A 23,672-nucleotide genomic window follows, 5' to 3' on the forward strand; every position below is an offset into this window, starting at 1 on the left:
CCCCCCCCCCCTTGTTTGTTTGTTTGGTTTGGTTTTGTTTGTTTTTTTTTTTTTACTTTCCAACAGTTCCAATATCTCTGGGACAAAAATTTAAACTTTTCAAGTTGCTGGACTGAGTCATAAGGGGAGCATTAGATAACTTCTTACATTCTTGAAACCTTTCTGAGCTTTAGGAATCTAGCACATCAGAAAAATACCAGGAGAATATTAAGGTCTTATAATGTAAATTCTGCCTGTCATAGTATTCCTGTAACATATTGAGACTAGAAACAGGATTTTGAGTAAGTTATGGTTTGCTATTAACATAAGGAAGTATCACCTGTCCTTCATGCTGATTAATCATCTTGTATTTTTATTGTTTAATCTTCCAAAGGACATTCAAAATATTTATGAAGATGAAAAACATGACCACCATGTATATCTATCCATTATTACCTGTTACGTTTAATTTTGTTAATTAAGAGGAAGTCATTGAATAGGAAGAGATAGACATCAAGGAGTCTTGCACTTTCTGAGGAGGAAAACAAAAAGAACAATTTGATCGTGTGGTTATTTTAAGGAATTGCTGCTTCTAAGATGAGGCACTTCTATGAATCACTGCATCTTATAAAATGCTTTTAACAAGAAGCACGGTTTCCAACATAGTACACAACTACTCATTCCCTAGTCTGCACTCTCAAATGCAGTGCTTAAAAAAATCACATCTCTGTTGATTTTGGCTACTAATGCTTGTACCTTGTAGCAGCTATCTCATTATGAAAAAAGAACTACTTGCCTGACAGGAAAAGTCACCTGGATCACCTGAAATACCTACAAATACAACAATCAGCATGCTATAAATTAACAAATCCTACCCAGTAAACAGTGAACCTTCTGAAAAATGAAGAGATAAAGAAACAGGGAAGTGCCACCTTTTTCTGGTACCTTTAAATACTGGTACGCTGCCTTCTTCACAGGCTTTTGCAGTGATGAAATGAAATGTTAATTGATAGCATCACAAAAACCTTTCAAAAACTACAGAAAATAGTTTTAGCTTGTCTTCCTAGCTTAGAGGTCATGAGGATGTGAGAAATATGACAACAAATGTATGTGAGAACTCTTCATAGTCTTTCAGGTTGATCTCCAAACCATGTTGAAAACTCAGATGTTATTTTAATAAATAATAGGAAGCAATTTAACAAAAGCAAGAGTGATTTTCTAAGCAACTGCCTGCAGGAAACCTGGACGCTTGACTGGATTTGCTTGGTCCTTTGATCTCTTCCTTGTTTATGGCTCCTTCTATCCCTTTCCATGAATCTTTCTTTCATTTCCCTTTTTGTTCTAGACTTGCTGTCCTTTTTCACTTCCAGAATCACCTCCTTTCTCTGCTGCAGGCTTTATCCTTTATAATCTCTCCTCTGGCTACTCTGTACCAATAGGGCATCTCTGGGCATGAAATGCCCAGCTAGTCTTCACAGCAAATGAGGTTGATCAGAGCTATTCCAGACAATCTTCATGAATCCTAAAATACTTTCATGGGTTCTGAGAAGTTTGGCTTGAAAATTTCTTGTCTCACTATTTTTGTCTTATAAGATACTTCATTCAGACAAGTGGCCAAGAGCTAGGCACTTTTGTATTGCAGATTGCAGACAGCTGGCTGTCTTGGTGGGTAAGAGTTACACTCATACTTCCTTCTCCATTTTCTAATTACGTATTGCAGAAAGCAATGTGGCCACCCCATGGCCACCCTTACCTCCTGCACTGGGGCCTGATGTCTCATCAAGAGAGCAATGAGTGCAGAAGAAAGCATTGGCAGGAGAGTGGCTTGCTTTCTCTTCTGCCTGCCACACCGTAAACATCAGCAGCAACCTTTTCTTCTGCTCCCCATGTCCCCTGTTGTTGTGCCTTCTCCTCTGCTACTAGAATTCTCCTCATGTGGGAAGGAAAACAAAAACACTGAAAAATGGACCATGTCCCTTTTGTTGCTCCCTTTATAACAGTAATAATGGTGGTCAGAGTCAGAAAGTGTTGTGTGCTTATTCTCTTCACCCCTGTTCCTGAGGTGATGGTGAAGGAAATGTAAGACATGGGCTGTACTCATTTCTGTCAAATCATTGCTACAGCCCTGCAGCCACCATGGCATGCATCTTCCAGCATCCTTTCAGATGATGGTCTTCTCCAAACTGCTGAAGTTCTGCTTCCTGCTCGTGAAAGGAGGAAATCTTCCTCTCCTGTGCAGGTAGAGATGCTTCAGCAGCTGTACCCAGCAAGCAACCTGTGCCCTGCTACAAAACAGTGTCTGCGTGTCTGGAGATGTGATTTTCTTCTCTGCTAGGGTGATAGACCACTGTAAGCAGTGCTGTAGAAATCAACATGCTTGCCTGGGACCACCGTGCTACCTGTGGAGATAATGGAATGTTGTATGAATACTCTGTTCATAAAAGGACATCCACCTGGTAGGATAACACCTTCTTGTTCCGAGATATCCATCAAAACAGCAGTCTTTACAGACATGAAGTATGAAATGAAAATAGGAAAAAACTCTGGACTTTTCGTAATTTTTAATGAAACACATAGCTGTTACGGTGCCAAAGAGGTGAGGTATGTTGATATTGTTTCCAGGCATATGGAGCACCTTGTATAGGACAGTCTAAACTTGCTGTTATCCTGTTGCCACATTCTTGAACATGTCAATAAAACGCTCCATTTGAGTGGCAGACACTGGCCAGAGTCAAGCTGGTTTCTTCAGCACCTGGCAGACTTCATGTTCAGATGTGACAATAAACAATTGTGCAGATTACTTATTCTTTTGGTGTTTTGGTTGCTTCTCAGTCTCTCCCTGACAAGCTGCACATTTGCTATTTCTTTCCTGCATCTGCCCAAATACTGTTGCAGAGGTTCATTCTGGACCTGCCATAACAAAACATTATTGAGCTAACCCCTGATACGAGGACATTTAGGGACGTTACCTGCTAGTGTTAGCCTCCCTTCATGAAGGAATATTCTGTTTGCTGAAGACAAAATGTTTTCCTTGCTGTTTTCCCTTAAGCTTTGCTTCAAGCACTTCACCCAAAAAAGAAAGAGAGAATGGAGAATCTTCCATATCTGATGATGAACTGGGAGGCAACCAGCAGTTAAACAAACTGAGCACATATGTGCTTATATCTCAGGCTAGACACATCACACAGCTAATAAATGAGCACGGTTGTGTATTTTCAGCGGTGCTATTGCTTAAATGTGTTTACACTTTTGAAATGTTAAGCTGGGTTTTTCTTTTCTAGAGTGAGTTTAATGTTTTTTGCAGCCCTGCATGTGAACATAGTTCTTGAGGTGAGACCCACTTGATGATGTTGCCATAATGATGCTTAAATTCTGCGTAAGGGAGTAACCACAGCAGAAATGTGCACATTCCCCAGGTATGCTGTGTAAATTTTTGTAATGCTATTTAAATGTAAATAGAAATTTTTCTGGCTCAGCTTGAGGAGTGAAAGATGCAAATAGTTTCTACTTCATATACTTATGAAAAGGTAGTAATACATCTATCCCACTTCATTCTGCCCCTCTAAAAGCAAACACTGGAGACTCCTCCTGGATCATACGATTGTGCTCTCTTGGATGCTAGCTGAGAGCAACCCATGCTGCCACCAGGGCACTGTGCACTGCCTGCGTGTTCAGCTATGATGTTTGCAGTGCTCAGGATCTCTGTTAGAGCGGAGCCATCCCCAGTAACTAGAATATAGCCAACCAGCCAACTTTAGACCATGCTATAAAGATAGATAGGAAACTAAACCTTCCTCAAGGAAAAATGCCCTTTAAAAATCTGCTTACCTCTGGGACAAGGAATCTTTTGTCACGATCCCAGATCTGGGGTCAAATTATGATCTCTTCCAGCTGCCTAAACTTCTGAAAGTTGTCCAACCACTTGACTTTACCTTCCAGATCCCCTGAAATATGTGAAACATGAGTTATTGCCAAGGCTGGCAAAACCAATCCTGTTTCTAGAAGATGCTGAATACTGATTTTCTTCAGTGGAAGCCAAAGCACCTCGTAAGTGAAGTCCCAGATGAAATCTTGGACTCACTGCAAAAAACGGTTGAACTCTTCTTAGGTCAGCAGAGCCAGAATTTCAGAACATGCATTCAAACATGCTTAAATTCACTGCTAAATGAAAAGTTGTGGTTACTAATCTGACTTGGGAACAGGGGGAATCATATTAAGCTCATTTAAACTGTAATCTTAAAAAATTCTTTAAAAAAAAATAAATCCTGCCTTTCTAAACTCTTTGGGGTAGTGAGAGAAAAATAATTTTCATTATATACAGCCTGATCAAAAGACTGTTGAAATTAATGAGAATTAGTTTTTGGAGAAGTGGTGCCAGAAGTGACTGAAGTATTTAACTGGAATGGGGGCACCTCAGAATGTGAAAAATGGTAACTAAGTCTTTGCTGATTCAAGGCCATTATGGGGAAAACTTTAATGGACCTGCAACTTAAATTTCAAGTTTTTGTGTTGAGTGATATTGCAGATAATGATTCCAGACAGACACACACCAGAAGGGGAAGCTGGAACTGCAACTCTTCCTTATGTCACTGATTCACTGATTAAAATATGAAGGCAGATATTTGTCAGGTGTCTGTGAATAAAGAGGGGGTCACTCCTCTATTTTTAGTTTTCTTGGTCCAGAGGTATCTAAACTCTGGAAGGACCTATTTCTCTGCCAGTAATATTCCCCAGATATCCTATGGTTTTTGGGGGCCATACCTAAAACTGCTGTTTTCCCAGCACAAGTCCCCAGACTAGTGCCAGAACCATCTTATTTTCCTATGGGACCTGTTCTGTGCCAAACATGTTCTCCTTGTGTGGCCATTATGCTAGATTCCTCATCAGACTTGGCAAGAAGAGAAAGAACCCGAGTCTCTCTTTTAAGTGATAATTCTGTCATTGGAGTATTTACCCAAGAAAAAGGACCCCCAGATTTATCTGTCTCTGGAAGACGTTAACTCTCTCTCTGCCTCATCTCCCAAGGACTTATTTGGACCTTTAGCCTCCAGGATGGGGAGAAGTATGGTGGCAGAGAGTGAGCCACCATGTTGGGTAGCTCAAGGCCTTGGTGTGTTGCTTGTGAGGATGAAGCGCTGCCTGGCCCTGTCAAGATTGGCTTCTTTGATTTCAGTGGGGGCTGCATGAAGCCTTTGGAGAATAAACCTATCTGCTAATGTATTATATGACCATAAGACACTTGGAGATTCATTTCTAGCTTCCTAAACAGGACTGAATTAAAAAACTATTTAGAATCAATAAATTATTAAGAAAGGAAAAAAAAAAATTCCTGGACCAACCCTTTTTATCTACAATAGCTAGAAAAAAATCTGTAGCTGAGATAGCTCCTCCAGCTACTTTACATGGTAAGGTCTCTGACATAATATTCCCCTTGCAAGTGAAATTTTATCCTATTAAGGATTAGCCCTAACAAATCCTCCCTAGACATAAATCCCACTCAAAGAGCTCTTTATTTGAGATCTTACTTGATTTGTTCCAATTTGTGATCTACTCTTAATAGTTTGCAAGTCACTGCAAATGATTCTGAGCAAATACAAGTGACTCACTGATTTGGGAGTCCCATGACCTTGCTCAGAGAGGCTTTGACAGCACAAGGGTGGTGCCAATCATTTCTTACAGAATGAGGAAGGGCTCAGGGTAGTAGAAAGGCATGTACATCCTCATTTCATCTCTGCAGGGAGACCAGACCCATTTATACTCAGAGAACATGCACAAAAAGGCCACATAACTTGCTAATTGTACCCTTGACTCTTAACCTTAGCTACTTACACATGGACCTCTCCACCTTCTCTTTAAGTGACAAGATAAAGGCTTTCTCTGTTTCATCAGTGCTCCTCTTCCACACATTGTTAAGGAGGAGGGGATACTGCGTCAGCCGATGCAAAGGAGTGACCAGCAGATCCGGCAGAGGCAGCCTCTTGCACTGTTTGTTTTGTTCACACCGCTGCCTTAGACCTCAACTTCCTCCCTGGCAGGGAGGTAGCTAACAGTTTTCTGCATCATCAGCTGACTGTAATTAGACAGGGACTACTTAAAAATGAACTTTTCACACAGTGAGAGTAAGCAAGCAAGCATAAAGGCTCTCTACAGGCTAAATTGCATCACTCCTGCAGATTCACTTTCTGTATTTCTGCTTCCCATTTCAGATGCTGTGGCCATGCTAACAGATTGAGCAGTGCTCATATTTATCTGCTGTTTTAATTTTATCAGGAAAACCTCAGTTATGTTTGAGGGCTGCCTTTTGCTTTAGGGTCATCTGCTACTTCCCACTGGGGAACTTTGTAGGTGTGAGTGTTTGAAATCCTTGTCAGGGAGCAAGCAAAGTGAAACTCCCAGGCCTTAAAAGCTGCAGAGTTCAACTGCTACAAAGAGGTGTGCTCCCAGCTTTGGGCAGCCTGTAACAAAACATTACATGTTGAAGATCAATCTAAAGTATTTACAGTACACATGGGTCTGCTAAATAACAAGACAGAAAGAGCAGAGCACTCTCCCCAGGACTCCCACTGGTGTGCTGGCTGTTGTCACTTCAGGCTGATGCAGTGTTTGCAAAGACAGATCCAGCTCTAGTGCTGTAACTTTACAAAATCATCACTAATACTCTTTCCAGGCTTAGAGGGAGGCAAATGCTCACTTACTGATAGTGTTTTGATCCCAACTTCTACATTTGCTTTATCTATGGTTAAACAAAAGCTGTCAGAGGAGCTAAACCACTGTCGTTGTAGAGGGGTTGCTTGCTGTTCTATTCAGGATGTTGCTTCCTCCCTGTGGGCACGTGGGTCAGCAAATACCCATGAGTGAGGAAAGAAGCCTGGCTTTCTTGCCGGGGCTCTGCCAAAACCCACCCTGCTCTCTGACTGTGGGCTCCCAAGACACATGAAAGCACTGATATGCTCCTGGCATTCTGTTCTCCTTGTTTTGGCTTGTATCATATACCCCTTTCCTTAAGCAGAAAGAAGCTATTGTATGCTCCTCCAGTTTTGAGGTTTGTGCATGTCACTGCTGCTACGGCATGCTGATGAGGCTGGGGGCTGTCTTGTACTCAGGGAATGTGAGCCCTGTTGCCTGCTAAAGCACATAATATCCTAACACGTTTTGTTCCCACCCAACATCTAAACCAAGCTGATATGCAGGACATGTATCAAAGTAAAACACTTGAGAGAGATTTTACAATGTGACTTGATTTTTGTTTCTTGTTTTCTGCAACCAATTCACTTTGTTAAGATAGAGTTCATCAAGTCAAGGGATTATGTGTGATTCATCTGAATGATAGAGGCTGGCAGGACATATTTTCTGCCTGCAAAAATACAGTGTTTCCTTTTAGCTTCCCCCTCTTGCCTGTTCTAAATTACAAGTATGGGCTTTCACATGTGCAGGGGAACATACACTCAGAAGGTTGACTTTATACCTATGATACCCTCTGCAGTTCAAAAAATCTGTGTAAAATGCTGTTATAATCAGACAAAGCCAATTTTTATAAAAATATATATATTTTTATTTGGGTTCAATCAATTTAGGGTGGGAAGCAATAGGCAAAGCAGCGCTGGGTGCATGGAGAGCCGCAGCTCTGCCACACGCACCCCGAGTTCCAAAAAGCAGCTTTTTTTATACTCTTGTGTCATTGTCTTTAACCAATCTCCTCCCGTCAGATAATTGTCCTGCTTTTTCTCCATTGGGTCCTTTGAGATGCTTGGGTCTTTGTCCTCCTCCTGTGGGGTCTTTTGGAAGTCTTGAAGCCTTGGTCTCTTGGTGCGCTTTTCTCCTGTTGGATCTTTTAAAAGCCTCATGATTCAATTTTTTTGGCGGGCTTTTCTTCAAGTAGCAGTTACAGGTTATCTCTAGGTGGGGGGGGCGTGGGGTCCAAGAAGAGGTTGCATATTAGCTCTAGGTGGTGGGGTTTCCAAGAAGCAGTTTACTTATCAGCTTTAGGTGATGAGGTTTCCGAGAAGTAGTTACATTTTTCCAACCGAATGGCATACTTTATATTTTATCCATATATATTCAAACATTCATTGTAATATAAGTTATAGTAACTACAAATCATTTCAAAACCCACACAGGGTACCATATTCTATTTTTACAATACTTTAGACAGCAGGATAGTGTGGTTTAACATTTACAGATCATATCATACCTGCCTTGCTTAACTTAGCAAATTAGTTACAATAGTTTATTACAATGCTATCTACACAGGTTTGCTTCTAATGAACTTTCCTAGTCCGCTGTTAAAATCCTCTCATAAGGTAGGAAGGCTGGAGACAACAACAACAACCTCCACCACATCACTTTACTTTCAGGTAGATGCCAAAATTCTCTCTCTGTCTCAGGTTTTCCAAGTAGAAGACAGCAGAGGTATAATTAAGGCAATAAATCTGGTGTGTCTGGCAGAGGTCACCCTGGAAAAACTGCAGAAAAGACTTGTAAATTTATCAAGAAAATGTCATGACAAAGGGAGGAACGACAGTTTTGGTTTTGTAATGTGCATTTTACCTGAGATTTCTTCGTACCTAGGAAAATAGAGGAAGAGAGAAAGTGGGAATTAGAAAAGTGAAGGGCAAGATAAAAAGTAGTAAATGTGGTAAAGCAGTAAAAAAACCCCACGACAGTGCTCAAGCAATGAGTGGGAGCACAGTTCTAACAGCTCTGCAGAGGTGTGAAGCATTCTTATATTTGTTCTCATTAGAAGTAAATGATGTGAAATTCACATAGAACCACTATCTGTGCAACAGCTTTACATGGCCTCATATCACATGTCACCTTATATCTGAGTGTCTTAGAAATGCTGAATGCCATCTGTGATAAAACTCAATTTTGCCTAGGATTTTGTCTATTGCACACAAACTATGGATAAGAACACCTGAAGTCAGAGGTAATGGGGGTGAGAGGCCAAACTCTAGCTTCCTTTTTCCTTTTAAAAATACTAACCCTGAGGTAGGCTCTGTTTTAGTGTTTTCCCAGAAGTTTTTTAATGACCTCTACTGCTAGGGAAAGTTCAGGTCCATGAACCTGTACCATGAACCTTTCTGTCTGTATTAGTATTTCCAAGTTTTTGGTCATTGGGAAGCTGTATAGGAAACAGAGCCCCTGGAGACTGCTGTTTGGCCAACTGCCTTGTTTACCATGAAGACTGCCCAAAAGGGTTGCAGGGCAGTGCTTAGCAACTGCAGGACAGCTGTGTCCATGCCTCTCTCTTGCTTCGCAGACACAGGCCAAAGTGCAAGAGGTATTTCAGTCCCATGGAGCAATTAATTAAGCACTTAAACACACTTGTGGGTCTGGTCCATGGAGTAAAGGAAGGATCTATGCAATGGAGTGGGAGGAGGAAAGGAACATCCAGTGATGGGGCTGGGGTCTGGTTTTCCACAGCATTTCCAACATTTTCCACAGAGCAAGAATCTCGCCTCTGCCAGGGCCAAAGTCTCCTCAAGTTCTGGGCTACAGTTCTGCAGGAAGGCAAAATCTTTCCACACTTCGTTCCACATACAGAGCACCTTTTCACAACCACGTTAAACATGTCAGTGAACAAAAAGAAACACATCTTACTGGCAGGAGGTGCTTGAGGCTGAGACCAAACTACATGGCCTTGACTGACTTGATTGCTCTAAAGCACTTGCATAAATGGTCTGCTACAAGGACCTGCTGATATTAAGCAAGAATACTTCTAATTATGTTACCTTTCTGAGAATGGACCTGAAATCCATAGCAGAGTCTGGCTTGCTGACATGCTCCTTCACAGTTTCAAAAAATGTTTTCAGAAAATTGAGACTTATCTAAGGGGGGTGGGAGAAGAGAAATTAACATCAGTGTTCTTCTGAAGTTAGGTTTAAAACAACTTTATTTCCCATCCCTGATCTCTTCAAAGGCTCCAAGCCTAAGAGGGTGCCTATAGTTATCTCCCTGACATTGCCAGAATTAGTTTTAGAGTTACACCCAGAATGCTTTAATTAGCTAAACCAAATCTATAAAAATACCCACTTACATAATGATAACAAGATTAATTATTCCATTTAAACTTATTTTATGGTGGCAGCTGTATTTAACATGAATTGACATGAAAAATATCTACTGGAAAATACTGATTGTGTATCACAGCTGTGACAAGGAAGTCTTCGTGATTATTTGAATGAGATACCATCTTTCATAGTTTGAGATTGTTTCATGCCGTTGGAGGTAAGGGAAATTTCTCTAAAACGTTATAAAAAGTCACATATTCCCCATAAGTTAATTTTAACACTGGATTTAAGGGTGCCCACAGTGTCGGTCAGATGTGGGTGAAAGCCTGCTCCTAAGCCCACACTTGCCTCCTGAACATGCTGTTTGCGCACAAATTCCTAACCAGGCTCAGCTTTAGGCCAAATTTTAGGCCAGAGGGTACATCATCCTCTGTGATGCTGGTTTGAACTGCTGATGTAACTGCACACACTGCTTGCTTTGGTGCATTTATGGGGGCAGAATGGCTTATAGGATGATGCTTATTCTTTCATTTTGACAAAAGGTGCATTTTACATCTTTTACAGCACGTATTTTTTCATGGATTCAGCCTGCTGTCAAGAAGAATGCATGCTGTAAAATGCATGAAGAAAGGCATTGAAAGCAGCTACCTTCTCCTACACTTGATCATTATTTTGTATCCAAGTATGCATAATAGGTGATAATAGGTTTACAATCCTCATTGATAAGGACAACAAAATTAGAAAACAAAATAGAAAATGTATTAAAGATAATTATCTCAAGACATGATCAAGCTCCAGCCAAGCTCACAGCCTTTATTATTGCTAAATGACATGCAGCAATATACCTCACTCCCTTCTTTGAACAAGAACAAAGGAATCAGCAATGACACATCAACTGAACTCTAGTAGTTGGCTGCATATAAGAGTCTTAGCCTGCAGCAAGCCCAAGGTGAAACACATCAGCTAAAAATCTCTTTCCTTTTATCTCCAAACCTGCTCAGGTGGTCAGTCACAGCAGCTCATCTGGTGTATGGTCAGTCACTGAGCAGAGGTGACTTGCTCATGTGTTTCAGCTCTGGCTAATTGTCCCTACTCTGAAGAGCTTTCTTGCTTTTCTTGTTTTGGCTAAAAAGATGTTAACTGTTAAGGCAAGGGAGTTACAATAAGGGAAAGAATTTGAAGTGGGCAACTGGTTTGGGGAATGTGATGTGATTGTGAGCAGTCACTCAACTTATGCAGCTGAAGAGCCCCTTCCAAAATTCACTTTGCTGTTAAGGGTGAGGTGTCCTGTAAAAAAGCTCTCAAGCTAAGAAAAACTTCTATTTTGCCTCTAAAGTTATATAAAGGCTATTTTGGACTTATGAGTTCCTTTAACTTCCAGGAGATGAAAATGGTCTCCCAGCAACTGGCCACAAGCAGAAAAGAGCTGGAGCCTTGTGGTCTCCTTCCCCCTGGAAGCTGGAGGGTAAGTAGCACATGAACACAGAGCATCCCATCTGTATAGCAGATACCCTTTCCACCTATGCCAAGGGAAACCCCAGCTGGAGAGGGGTCATCGTTTTGTTTTAACTTGCTCTACTGGAGTGTCAGATAGCAAAGTCTTTGTGCCCATCTGCTTGTGAAAGGAAACTTCTTATTGTAGTTACTTTGCTGTTCTTACTGTTTTGCTGTACAGATTGTGCCACTGGAGTTTATCTTCACAAATCCTTTTAAAAGGATACTGCTTATGAGAGTTAGTCTCAAGCTCATGTTTGCTTCAGAAACACCTGCCAAATAAGCTCTCCTTCACGTTCAAATGCCTGTTTATCTTTTGCTGGAGGCACATGAAAGTAATTTGCCCTGGTGAACTCTGACCCTCACTGATACACCAAATACAAATGAAAGAAAGACTAATTATTTGAACTAAGTTCTAAATGTGAGAATTAAATCTGAATAAAAACTTTATGGATGGCTTCTTGTCTCCTTTTATTGGACTGACTGATTTCTGATCTCAGTAAGGCATTTTTTTACTCACCTTGTTTAACTCCTCTAAGTTTGTGAAAAGCCTCCACAAACCAACATCCAAGAGAAGTTCATTGCTCTGGAGGTATTTTAAAGTGTTCATAAATATCTTTAAAACCAAAGCAAATCCATGTTATTTACTATTTGTGCCAGTTCAATATATCTCATTTTTTCTTTCTGGAAAGAACATATTTGCACTGTTAATTCTCATGAAATGGTAATTTGATTCGGGGAGGGCAGAAGACGACACTCTGAGAAACTTTTCCTGACCTGCCTGAAGGCTAAATATTGGGCTTTGTGTGAGGAGCAAGGCATGAGTGATGTCTCTGCGGTGTCTCTGTGGCTGCTGCAGAGGCAACTATGTCCCTGCTGTGCTCTCTAGCAGAAGAGGGGCAACTGAGCCCCCTGTAGATCTGTGTGAAGGAATTAATAATATCAGAGTCATAGTTACAGATTTCTATGACCTTCTTAAATGCTTTCTTTCCTACCCCATACATCTGCTACTATCGAAGTTGTTTAAAGTTACTATAAGGAAAAAATTGTCGGAATAGCATAAGTAGAGGGCTCGTGAAGGTTTGGATTTTTTGAATTGTTTTTTTAACCTGTATTGAGTGAATGTTTATGTTTACATTACTGTGCATGTGTATGTTTAAGATTTTGTATTTTTTAAGTTCTGACGGTGATCTTGGAGCTGTGCTGAATCTGACCTAAATCTGAAAAAGTCTCACAAAATGTAGATTACAGAGTAGAATTTCTTTTATGTATGTGTGAAAAGCATTAATGAAAATACCAATCACCCAGGTGCCAAGACTGAAGAGCTAATGAGACTGTTTGCTTACCCTTGTGTAATTCTTTAGTTGCCATGAACATTTGACCTGAGAACTTAAAGGGTGGTCTTAAAGTTCCCTGTGAAGATTCATTAAAATCAGTGGAATATTTCTATAGTAGGAAGTATTTAGAGCAGCAGGTATTGGTAAAACTGGCCACCCAAATTCAGTGGGTTCTTTCTTTGGCAGGAGAGTTTGGGAAGCTGGCATGGACTGAATAGTTTATCATTCATGGGTCATGCAGGGTTGGTTGAGGCTCATCTGTGGGTTCCTACCTCAGACTCACCAAGGGGCCTGCATGTCTCCTGCTATCCTCATCCTTCTCAGAATTCACCTGTTCTTAATCTTCTTATATCTCTGAACAAAGTGTATAGAATGAAGGATGCTACCATTCTGCTTTGGACCAATGGCTGGTCCCGTCAACTCTTTTCCTCTCCCTTCCTGTTCTGTCCCACTAAGGAGGAATTCAGCCCACTCCTCTATTCCCTTCACTTTGCAGTTCTTGTACTGCCTAGTCTAACTTTTCAGCAACATGGAAAATTTTTCACTAATCTTTTTCCTTTGCCTTAATAAGAAAACAGAAATTGTCTATGCGGAATAAGAGAAAAATGATATGAAGGTATTTAGGGAAGATTTTGTCCTTTTAAATGAATACACTAACTTTTGATGTGTGATGAATGTAAATAGTGCAGCTATTCTTGTAACAGTGTGCAATATTCTTGTCCATATTTCAAAGCTCTTAAAATTCAACATGATAGAGATAATTTGGAGTTTTGGGGAGAGGAGTTGGTTTTAGTTTACTTGTTTTCTTGTAATATTAGATCTTCAGGTCTGCTGAATTCTGAGGTTTTTCATGCTCTAGTCAGGATAATCTACCCACAGCTCTATATGAAGTTAAACAAAGAGTATAATGCTACAGACTAGTGGTAAAAAAATATCCAGTGCAGTGAATTGGAGAGGGGCTTCTGTTCAGTATTAGTGAGAGGAATAGTGGAATATCAGCTGAAATTGCTAGAAGGATCTGCTCTCAGATAGTGTTTGAAAAGCACTAGAAAGTGATGTCCAGAAGAAGGGATACCATCAAGAAGTGAAAACTGAAGGGGATTGTGAAAACAGGATGAGCAGGCTAGATGGGGAAAAAACTAAGTCATTCCCCTTTAGATACCCAATGAGAGATTACAGGTGGCTTTATGTCTGCCATGCTGACAGCTGGGCAAATAATGTTTCATTATTTTTGAGAAATGAAATCTGAAGTTACCATCTTGAGAATGAGCAAATGATCCAGAAAGCAAGTGCATTCACTTGTGAAAAGCTCCCACACTGCTGCTTCTTTTTTCACTTCTAACCGGCAGATGATATCTTTCTGCTCAGTCTGTTGTGCCTTTATAAATTTATGACAAGGTTTACTCTATTGATTGGAGAAAAAAGAGAACCACTGACTATTGCATCAACTGCTTCAGACCTTATGAAAAGAATCTATGGTCTATTTGCCCATGTAAAGAGCCTGACTGCCAGTACTAGTTGTTTTTCTGAAACCTTAAAAAATCTTTAAAAATATTTAAGAAAACCTTTTAAAAATCTTTAAAAAAGATTTTAAAACCTGACATTTTCCTTCAAAATATTTAGAATATAAACACACTGAATTTGAAAGTAACACAGTATGTTTGTAAGATGCTGTATCAAAAAATAGTGGGTAGTTTGCTAAGGAATTTAATCTGTTCTACTGCTGCTGCTGGAAAGCAGGAATGGATTTACTTTTCTTCAAATGGTAAAATCAAGGTACCAAAGGACTAGGTCTTAGCTACTTGGATATTGTTGTTTAGTTCTAAGGTGTCCACTATCACTTACTGACCTGCTCCTAAGTCAGATGTTCACATGTAAGTTAGGCACTGTCAGGAGACCTCAACAACCAAGTCTAAGGAACTGCATATTATAAACAGCCTGTTTGAGAAGCAAAAGGTTTACTGGGGGGGGGGGAGTTGATGGTGTTAGATGTGGGTTATCTGAATATCACCTTGGTAGCCCAAGCTTGGCATTTCTATGGCTATGGGGGCCCAGAGGCCAGGAACCTTGTTTATCTGGCAGACAGGCTTTGGTAGGATTTCTGCAGCTAAACCTTGGTGTTGTCACTGACCTCTACGTGGCTGTCTCCAAACATACCCCTAAGACAGCAGTGGGGGTGACCGTGCCCCATTTGTCAGCTCTGTGATGCTGCAATTTCTTTCCCCAGATCTGCAGGCACTGCTGAGAAGTCTGTCTTGATGCCTTTTTCTGAACGTGGTACCTCTCTGATCTAGGGCATACTGAAAGCCTGGCAAAATCCAGGTGGTTGTGAGGGTCCTTGTTAACCTACAACACTCAGTTTCCCCCTTGCCCTTCCATTTCAAACCACAAAAATATACCTTATGCATTAATTTTGCAGAAAGGTCTCATATCAATATTAATGTAGTGAAAAATGGTAACTTGAACACAAAATTTTAATCCCCATCTTTAAGTACTCTTGGTAAAGTATACTGAGTATTTTGATACCTTAAAGCAGAAAAATCCATATGTGCTGCAGTCTATGATGTTAACAGTTGAAAGACAGTGTTTCAGATCAGTTGCTTGCTTCTGTTTGTCTTTACTCTGTTGAATGACAAAAAACCACTCCTGATTCATACAGTGTTTTAAAGACCATTAAGAAGTTTACCCAGCTTGGTAACCTTGCTCTGATCTGTAAGGAGCTTGCCCTTAACTGAGTGATTTCCTTATATTTCCAGGCTCTCCTACACAGAGATGAGGCAGTGATGGCAGGTTTATTTGTAGCTATGGGTGGGGTGTGTAGGTGGTTTAGGTGTGGGTGTGTAAGATCTTATTTATGTAACACAGAAAGAAGTCTTTGGCAGGGCAAATCATTGGTATGGCAACAGACAATGGACTACCCTTGGAAGACAGAACAAATAAAATATTTTGCTTCCTTTAACACTGTCAGAAGTAGGGGACAATAAACTCGTAGTTGAAATCCTTCTGTCATAAGTATATGACGCTTGTGTATTTATTTATTTTCAATTTTATATTTGAGCTACATATTGAAAAAACTTTGGTTGGCTGCAGAGTACTGTCTTTAAAATGAGCTTTTAGAAAACTTAAAGAGCAGGAGGAATTTGTCTGTGTGAGGGATCATGAAATAAACCCAGTTTCTTTTGGTTTGGCTTTGTTTTCCAGGCTGAGTGTGCCATGTAAAAAGTTTAACCAATATTTATGAACTCTAATTTAGTGCTGTGAGCATAGACTTAGAAAGTGTTTGCCTAAGTTTTATCTGCTCTCTGGAACAATATACTCATGGATTTTTATTGTCTGAACTTTAGGCACTGAACTGAAGCCAATTTTGAAATATGTGTTTGATTATAATATTTGAAATTCAGAGTTTCATCTCAGTTCTATCTTGAAAGATAGTCTGATAGTTTGAAATGGTGTGGAAACAATAATACAATTATATATATACACCCTTAACAAATGCCCCAGTAAATCTTCATAAATTAAATTTTATGGCATTTAATAGTATCAGAAATCACATTCTGGCTAAATATCAAATGCATATTATTGCAAATTTCAAATATTTTGCTAAATTTAAAAGTTCTCGGGTTTAGGCCATGCTCCTTAAAATGCTATAGAAATGCTATCCAATGAATTGGGAACTGTCATACATGCTAGTCTGAGCCCTTGCATTGGTTTCACTTGCACAAACTCCTTTGATAGTCAAGATTTAGAAGATAAAATGCAAAAAATATTAGGAAGGGACTGTTCACAATTACTTGTTTAGGGGTGCAAAGTTATCACGACAGTTGTGAATAATTTTCTGAATGATGAGCAACACTCAGGAAATTCGGATACTGTAGTAACTGAAAATTTTCATAACTGGAAGAGACAAGGAAATGTGTTAGACAAGGAAATTAACTGAAGTGTATTGGTGTGTATGCTTTTACTGGTGCGTGTAAGGGTGCCCATAAGGCAGGAAAGGCCTAAGAAAGCATTTAAAAGCTACTTTGATAGGTAAAGCCTAGATCCCTTCCACGTAAGTGGGAGATAGGCAGATACTCCAGGGCCCTCAGGCACTAAGGACTAGGTTGGCATGCAGAAAATACTGAACACACTATAGTCAAAGCAACGATGTGACGGACTTACCTACCTTGTGCTCTCTTACCTGGGGGACCTGCACTGGACCTGCTGTCAACCCTGAACACCTTGAATGAGAGCTCCTGCTTTACCCACCCCACTCTGCCCTTCTGGTGCCAAGGGTACCTCTCCTCCCACCACCCACAGGGATGGGGGACAGCGGCACTGACTGTGTTTTCATGTGCATCACATGCAGAGGCACTGGTGGCTGCACTGGAGCCACCCTACCTTCATTGCAGATTAATGTCCAAGCAGTCCCAGGGTGGGCAGAGACCTCTGAGTGCAGCTCACCTGCTAGCTGCCTTTCTCCAAGGACAGCAAAGTAAAGAAACTCTTTTTACCCAGGTTAGTTGTGGGACAAGGCAAGGTCAGTGCAAGGAAAAAAAAACATGGTGAAATACTCACAACTCCTCTTTTGGTAAATGGCCACCTTGGCTTTTTGGACTCTAATGGGTAAAACAAATGTGTTATCAGTAAAGAAACAAATAGCTAAAAATAAAACTGTTTTGTTGTAGCTGTTAGATGAAGCCTGATATACTATACTTGGCTCAGATTTAATACTTGTGTTTTAGGCAGTTTGTGCACCAGACTTAAAAGTCATTAAACCTATTGGGTTCCTCCCAACAAGAATTATGTCTATCTGTGATGGGATCTTGGATGATGCTAAACACTCCCACTTGCTGCAGATGATCAGTATGTGATTGCCAATTCTTTACATGAGAAAACACATCATACTTCAAGCCAATACTTGAAGATATTAAGTGTTTTGAAGCAAGAATTAGACCCTGTCTTCTCATCACTGATATTTTGGAGCTATGCAAGTATTTAAAGCTCCTGTGAATAAACAGTCTTATAAAACCTAAGCCTCACATCTGTCAAGGGGCTGGCACAGTGGTGCAGGTTGTAATTCATGGTCCTTAGTGAGGTACAGGGAAAGCTGGGTATCTAGATGTAGGAATGCACTGGTGAGAGGTGAGAAATGCTGTGTTTGTCCAGCAAGAAACTTGAAAGAGTTTTCTAGATGTGGCACCTACTCTCAGCCCTGTGTGTGACTGGGAATCATAGTCAAAACTTTCTCATTTTGGATTTTGAAGGCCTTGGTCATTCTTTCTGGAGATGGCTGTCTTGTTTGCTTTCATGAAACTGCTGGCTATGACTGACTTATTTTTTGAGAAAATTTTTATCTCTGGTCATCAGCATCTTCTGGTCTTTATCTCACTGCACACTGTACTATATTCCCAATAGGTATCTGTGGAAATTGCTTGCAGGTCTATATTTCAGTGTTGGAAGGTCTTGTGAGCAACCTCTAACCATGAGTTGGGTCTGCTACCCTAGTGATTAGAACACTACTGGAAAAGGTGGCGTGGGCTACTCTCTTCCCTCTTTCTGAAGCTGTGCAGGTAGGAATTTGTAACCCTTGGCAGGTGGAGATCCTGGCCTGGGCTCTGGTTGCTCCTAGCCTGTGGAGGAGGGAGGTGATCTGTGTCCTGGCCCCCTCATCTACCTCTTACATTTTGCATTCAATGATAAAATGCAGGGGAAAAAAAAAAAAAAGGGAATTTTAAAATTAGTGGTGCAGTCACTTTGGTGTGGGGTAACAGGATCCTCCGTGGAGTCTGTGCTGCCTTGCATGTTGCTGTTGCACTGATACCCCTCTGCCCCCTATTCCACACACACATGTGTTTTAGTTGTGGCTTTTGGTGGGCTGAGACAAACAAACCCATCCTTTGTCTGACCTGCACTTAGCAGGAGGGCTGCGTGGTGCAGGCAGTCAATGGCATGGCCTGACACCAGGAGATCTCCAGGGAGCATCTCGAGTCCTGGCAGACTCACTACCATGGAGCTATGCTTGTGCTTGGCTGATCTGTGAGACACAAGAACAACACATGTCATGTCTCTCTGCTCGTGGCTGCAGAGGACACTGCTGAAGTACTCCTTGCTGATACAGGAGGAAATGAGCTAGAAACCAAATGCTATGCCATAAAGTGTTAATGGAACAATGAGGAGAAAATTTCAGTGACAGACAACAAATATCTAATTATCTGTCCAACTCCACATTGTTGCTGTTTATGGTCATGGCTTGGCTCAGATAATAGGTACTTAGAGAATTTAAATGTTGGAAATTCATGGGTTCTTCTGAGATTAGTAAAAAAGTGAGTGAGATTTCAGAATCTATGTTTTTGTACTGGATTCCAAAGGAGCAGTTAAATACCATGTCCCTAGCTGATATGTGGGTTGTCATTAATTTTAACCTTTATATAACTCAGGTGATTTCAAGAAAAGACAGCATTACTAGTGACAGTTAAAATGTTTCAGTTTGGGTTTTTTTTTTTTTTTTTTTTTTTTTTTATCTTAATGTTTAACCTTCTGGCTAGTTTGTGCTATTTTCTTTCTAAATCTTTTCAGCATTTTTTCTACTAATTCAAATATTTTGTATTTTGAATATAATATGACTTAGTGGCCCTGCTGATTGAAAACAAATGACTGTTTCCAACTATTGTTGTTACTAACGGAGGGCATTGTCCAGGATGTAGATCCATCAAGTGAAGTGACACAGGCATTCTATACCCAGCAGCGTGTTTGTGCCAGAGGCTGCTTGCATTCAAATACAGAAACTATTGGTGCACATCAAAATCCTTTTGGGATTTTGCTAATAACTCACACCGATACCTAGTGAATTATGTTAGTATACTGTTGCAGAGTGACTGATGTCTACAGCTGTTGTGCTTGTCTTCAGTTGACTGATGCATGAAGACTGTGTTAAGAGTTCAAAGGGTCAGTAATTAAGTAGCTGACGGAGGAAGCATGAAGGAAGTACGCATGTAAAAAATTCTGTTTTCAGTCACCATTTATTGTACATGTTATTTTTGGTCAGTTAAGTATAATTCTTACTGTTTCTTTTGCCTAGGCAGGTAGCTTGCTGTGAATATCTAGCCATTTGCCAACATCTGATGTGAAACCTGACAGATATATTTTTCTCTTTAAGTGCATGAATAGTCACTTGACAACTTATCAACTAGCAGATGAGCTCTGAGGTAGAGAACAGGCATTTGATATGAATAGCAGGACATGGAGATTATGCTTTTTGTTATGATCTGACAGTAACATTGCTTGCAATTGTCTTAGCTAAACCAATTTATTGTGCAGATGAAAGGAAAAACTGCTCCTAACAACAGAGAGGTCTGTAGGCTATAGGCTATCAGGAGGGCCTGGCCTGGGACTTTAACACTTGAAACATGGACGTGTTAGGGCTTGAAAGATATGTATTGAGGAGTTTACAACGTACAATGTAAGAGTTCTCTAAAAGCTTTTCTTTTTCTGGTAGCCCTAGTGCATGGGGATCATAGAATCTATATATTTAACTTTAGGGGTCTACATTGAAACTCTGAGGTTTCTCATGAAATTGAACCCAACACATCATTTGAGAACTTTTATGGATGGGGTCTGTTTCTTGGTTGTCAGGAAGACCATAGCAGTGCAAGGGAGACTGCTTCCTGATGAGGTGCACTGAGTGCTACCCAGTACAGATTTTAAGTGTTGGTAATGATTGTATTAAAATGCTTCTGAAACTTCTAGTGATGTCACAATACAGTCTCTTGGGCAGCTGGTTTATTATAGAAGCCAGATGCTGCAATAGAATACAAGGATAATTCTTACAGTTGTTGCTCCTGTACTGAGAAATTCAGGAGATTTATTTCAGGTTGGATTTAGAGTAAAATTTTGCCAATGTATTATTGATTTTTAAAGTACCTAGTCTACTTCAATTTCAGAATGTGTTTTGAAGTTGGAGGCTAGTGGTTTATGAAGCTAAGTAATGGGAAGCATAGTTTCATTTAATGGAGTTAAATGGTGTTATTTTCCTAGATCAAAAAGGCCTTGAACTTCAGACACACATATGTCTAAACAAGCTCTTCACATAGGTATGTGAGCCTGTGATGTGTGGGAGCATGCCAAGGACACTTGGATATGTATCTACAACATACCTTTTCAATCTGGCATGCCTGGCTGATTAATGGCTTACATGCCTAAATTATTATGCTTCACAAATGAAGGTACAGGTATTTGTGATCACCTGGCCTGATGCCTGTAGATATATTAGATACATTAGATGCTTTTGTTGTTTTTACTGGTGAAATTAAACTACTGAAATGCTGTGTAATGCAATTTACCACTTTTTGAGTCTGTATGCCATCTTACTAGGGGCAGAGGACTGAAGTGTTTGAGTGAAAGAAACACTTGTACTTTCGGGATGAACTCAAGCACCTGAGGAGATATCATCTGCAATAATGCCTCCTTTAAATCTACGTGTTTTGTGAAACAAGATAATGTCACAGGTTTGCATTACAAAGTTATGGAAAATGATTAAAGACACTGGAGAAGCTCATGATCTGAAGAAATAAATATTCTGTGTATATAGTTGTTTCTAGGGCATGGAGAGTTTCAGCTGATTGCTTTTTAGAGGTCCGTATCTTTGTATGTCCGTAATCCTAGCCTAACTAGCTGTTCCAGGGAACAGACATCTACATAAATCACCTTACTGAAATAACAGATACGCTATTTAAAGGAATACCTACTAGATGATAATAAGAGCAACTGAAGAGGTTACAAAGGTCAACATTATAGGGTGGTCACAGTACTGAGATAGCTGCCAGGTGATGACACTGTTACCCAAGCCCCACTGGGAGAGAGTATTTGGAGTCCCTGGTTCAAAGAGTTAGCATGACACTTTACATGCATATGAGAAATTAAAAGAGGAAGAGGATCATTTCAAGGCAGTTGAGCCCAGCTCCCTCAATTCATTGAAAATGAGCTGCTTTGGCAATTATTGAGAGGACTCTTTATTAGCTGGTTGTCTTTAAGAAATAGTGCAATCCAGTTTTCCACTCAGTCTCTGATTTGCTAAATGGTGCAAGAAGAAAATGAGCTCAGAGTTTCCTTCCATGGCAGTGTTGGCTTTAGCATCTCAACTTGTCTCCACCACACACACCTTTCTCTGTGTTGCCCTTCTTGTCCTTTTTGTTTATTTATTTTGGCTGATTATTTTTAATTGGCATCAGTTCGGTATGTTGCTATGTCGACAGAGATGTACTGGCATTTCTGACTGAGGGCTGTGTGGGGAAAGGCTGTTTAAAATGAGCATTGGTGCTTTAAGAAAGGCTTTTGAAAGTGCAGCCTGGAAATGGGGAGAGTTCATTAGAACTGAAGGACGGAGGTGTGTTTTTACTCTGGACAATATATAACTCAGCCTTGGAGGAGGGTTGCCAGCTGTCCCTGTGTGCTTCTAGATGGAGAGAATAATCTGACATTTTCAGCAGTTTTCTCTGGCTGTGATAAGAAGGGAGTAGCTTTTAAGGAGTTAGACTAATGATTCAGATAAAGGAGAAGCTGAATACAGCCCTTGCCCAGACCTTGGACCAAATGCAACTTGACAAAAAAAGTTTAGAGCAGAAACTGGTGATTTTTGTTTTGTATTTCAGCACATTCTAGTATTGGTCAAGACAAAAAAATAGAAATCATAATACATCATCCAAACCTCCTTTTGTCAATCTTTCCTGCTGGTGGTTGTGGAACAAAGCTTGTGTTCCTTGTGTGACTCCTTGATTTTAAAATGCATCTGGATAGAAGTCCAGAGCCAATATCGTAGCTGGCACATAGTGGCTTCCCTCTGAAGCTGCCAGGCTAGTGTCACTAATGGAAAATGTGTACATTAAATGTGTAATGTTTTCCTGCTTAGTGATTTGCATTCAGTGTTCTTCAAATTCTCCCACAAAGTTTTCTACAGATCACATAAATCTTCCCTCTGTCAGTGAGATATGCTTATGTATTACAGTTTTGAGTTTGATCAGAACAGACTCTTCCCATAATAGGTACAGGTCACCTGTTTTCACACTGAGATGAAAAGATCTTTCCCTCCCCTTGTCTCTCCATCTCCATTGTAAATTCAAAATGTCAAAGAGTGGGTTGGAATTTGCAACGATTCAGAAAATCTAGGAGGCCTCTTCTATGATGAAAGTGTGATTTCAGATACACACACATATCTCTTAAGCCTTGTCTAGGGAACTGCACTGTGCAATGACTCATAGACTATCAGTCTTCTCCAAGCCACCCAGTCCCAAACAGAAACATACTTGAAACAAAGACCTGTTTGTAAAGTGTAGGCTATAACAGAGCTTTTACCTGAAAAATGAGTAGGCATTGTGAAGAAGAGGAGATATACCTCAACTAATGATGTCTACTGCCTTAACACCTGAAACACGTTATGGTAGAGTCACAGAAGCAGTGTATTGTTGTTTGCTGTGAGGTGACTTCTGTCTTCACCAAGACTTGCTCACCAGTGCTGTTGTTTTCAATATACCTCACTCACCCGCATGTTCCACCTGAAATCATGCAGTGAAGTGAGCACTGCACCATTAGTGAGAGAGGTGTGGGTTATTAAGGGAGGTACTGGCTCCTACTTCTTTTTTGTATGGGAGAAAAGAAGCTTCGTTTCCCTTCTGTAAACATTTGAACATCTTAAGGAAACAAACATGATTGAATCAAACTAATGTCTAATCAAGGTTTTACTTCCTGATAATTGTTTGTAAGAGCTTGATCCAATTCACTACACAGATCTACAGTACGCAGCAGTTTATATTGCCTGCACTAATTTATACAATTCAAGTATTATTCTTAGTTTGTAGGATTAACAGTCCCCCAATCC

At 40.3% G+C, this 23,672-nt stretch overlaps 2 protein-coding genes across 2 annotated transcripts in view; one reads left to right on the top strand and one right to left on the bottom strand.

Annotated features, from left to right (window-relative positions):
* Nucleotides 1–11,454, top strand: part of EEA1 (early endosome antigen 1) — a 96,455-nt gene extending 85,001 nt beyond the window's left edge. The window contains exon 31 of the mRNA XM_026864794.1: nucleotides 11,371–11,454. The gene's annotated coding sequence lies outside the window, so the exon portion shown is untranslated. The remainder of the gene's footprint in view (nucleotides 1–11,370) is intronic.
* The window catches only part of PLEKHG7 (pleckstrin homology and RhoGEF domain containing G7), a 33,177-nt gene that overhangs the window by 7,751 nt on the left and 1,754 nt on the right, over nucleotides 1–23,672 (bottom strand). The window contains 12 exon segments of the mRNA XM_026864774.1: nucleotides 159–162; nucleotides 436–511; nucleotides 2,949–3,042; nucleotides 3,808–3,923; nucleotides 5,809–5,983; nucleotides 8,328–8,441; nucleotides 9,711–9,806; nucleotides 12,004–12,099; nucleotides 14,076–14,225; nucleotides 15,347–15,442; nucleotides 17,378–17,418; nucleotides 18,709–18,836. Of these exon segments, the coding sequence (XP_026720575.1) occupies nucleotides 159–162; nucleotides 436–511; nucleotides 2,949–3,042; nucleotides 3,808–3,923; nucleotides 5,809–5,983; nucleotides 8,328–8,441; nucleotides 9,711–9,806; nucleotides 12,004–12,099; nucleotides 14,076–14,225; nucleotides 15,347–15,442; nucleotides 17,378–17,418; nucleotides 18,709–18,836 (1,186 nt within the window).

Source organism: Athene cunicularia, assembly GCF_003259725.1.
Source record: "Athene cunicularia isolate RWA chromosome 1 unlocalized genomic scaffold, athCun1 chr1_part2, whole genome shotgun sequence".
In the NCBI taxonomy this organism is placed as follows: domain Eukaryota; kingdom Metazoa; phylum Chordata; class Aves; order Strigiformes; family Strigidae; genus Athene; species Athene cunicularia.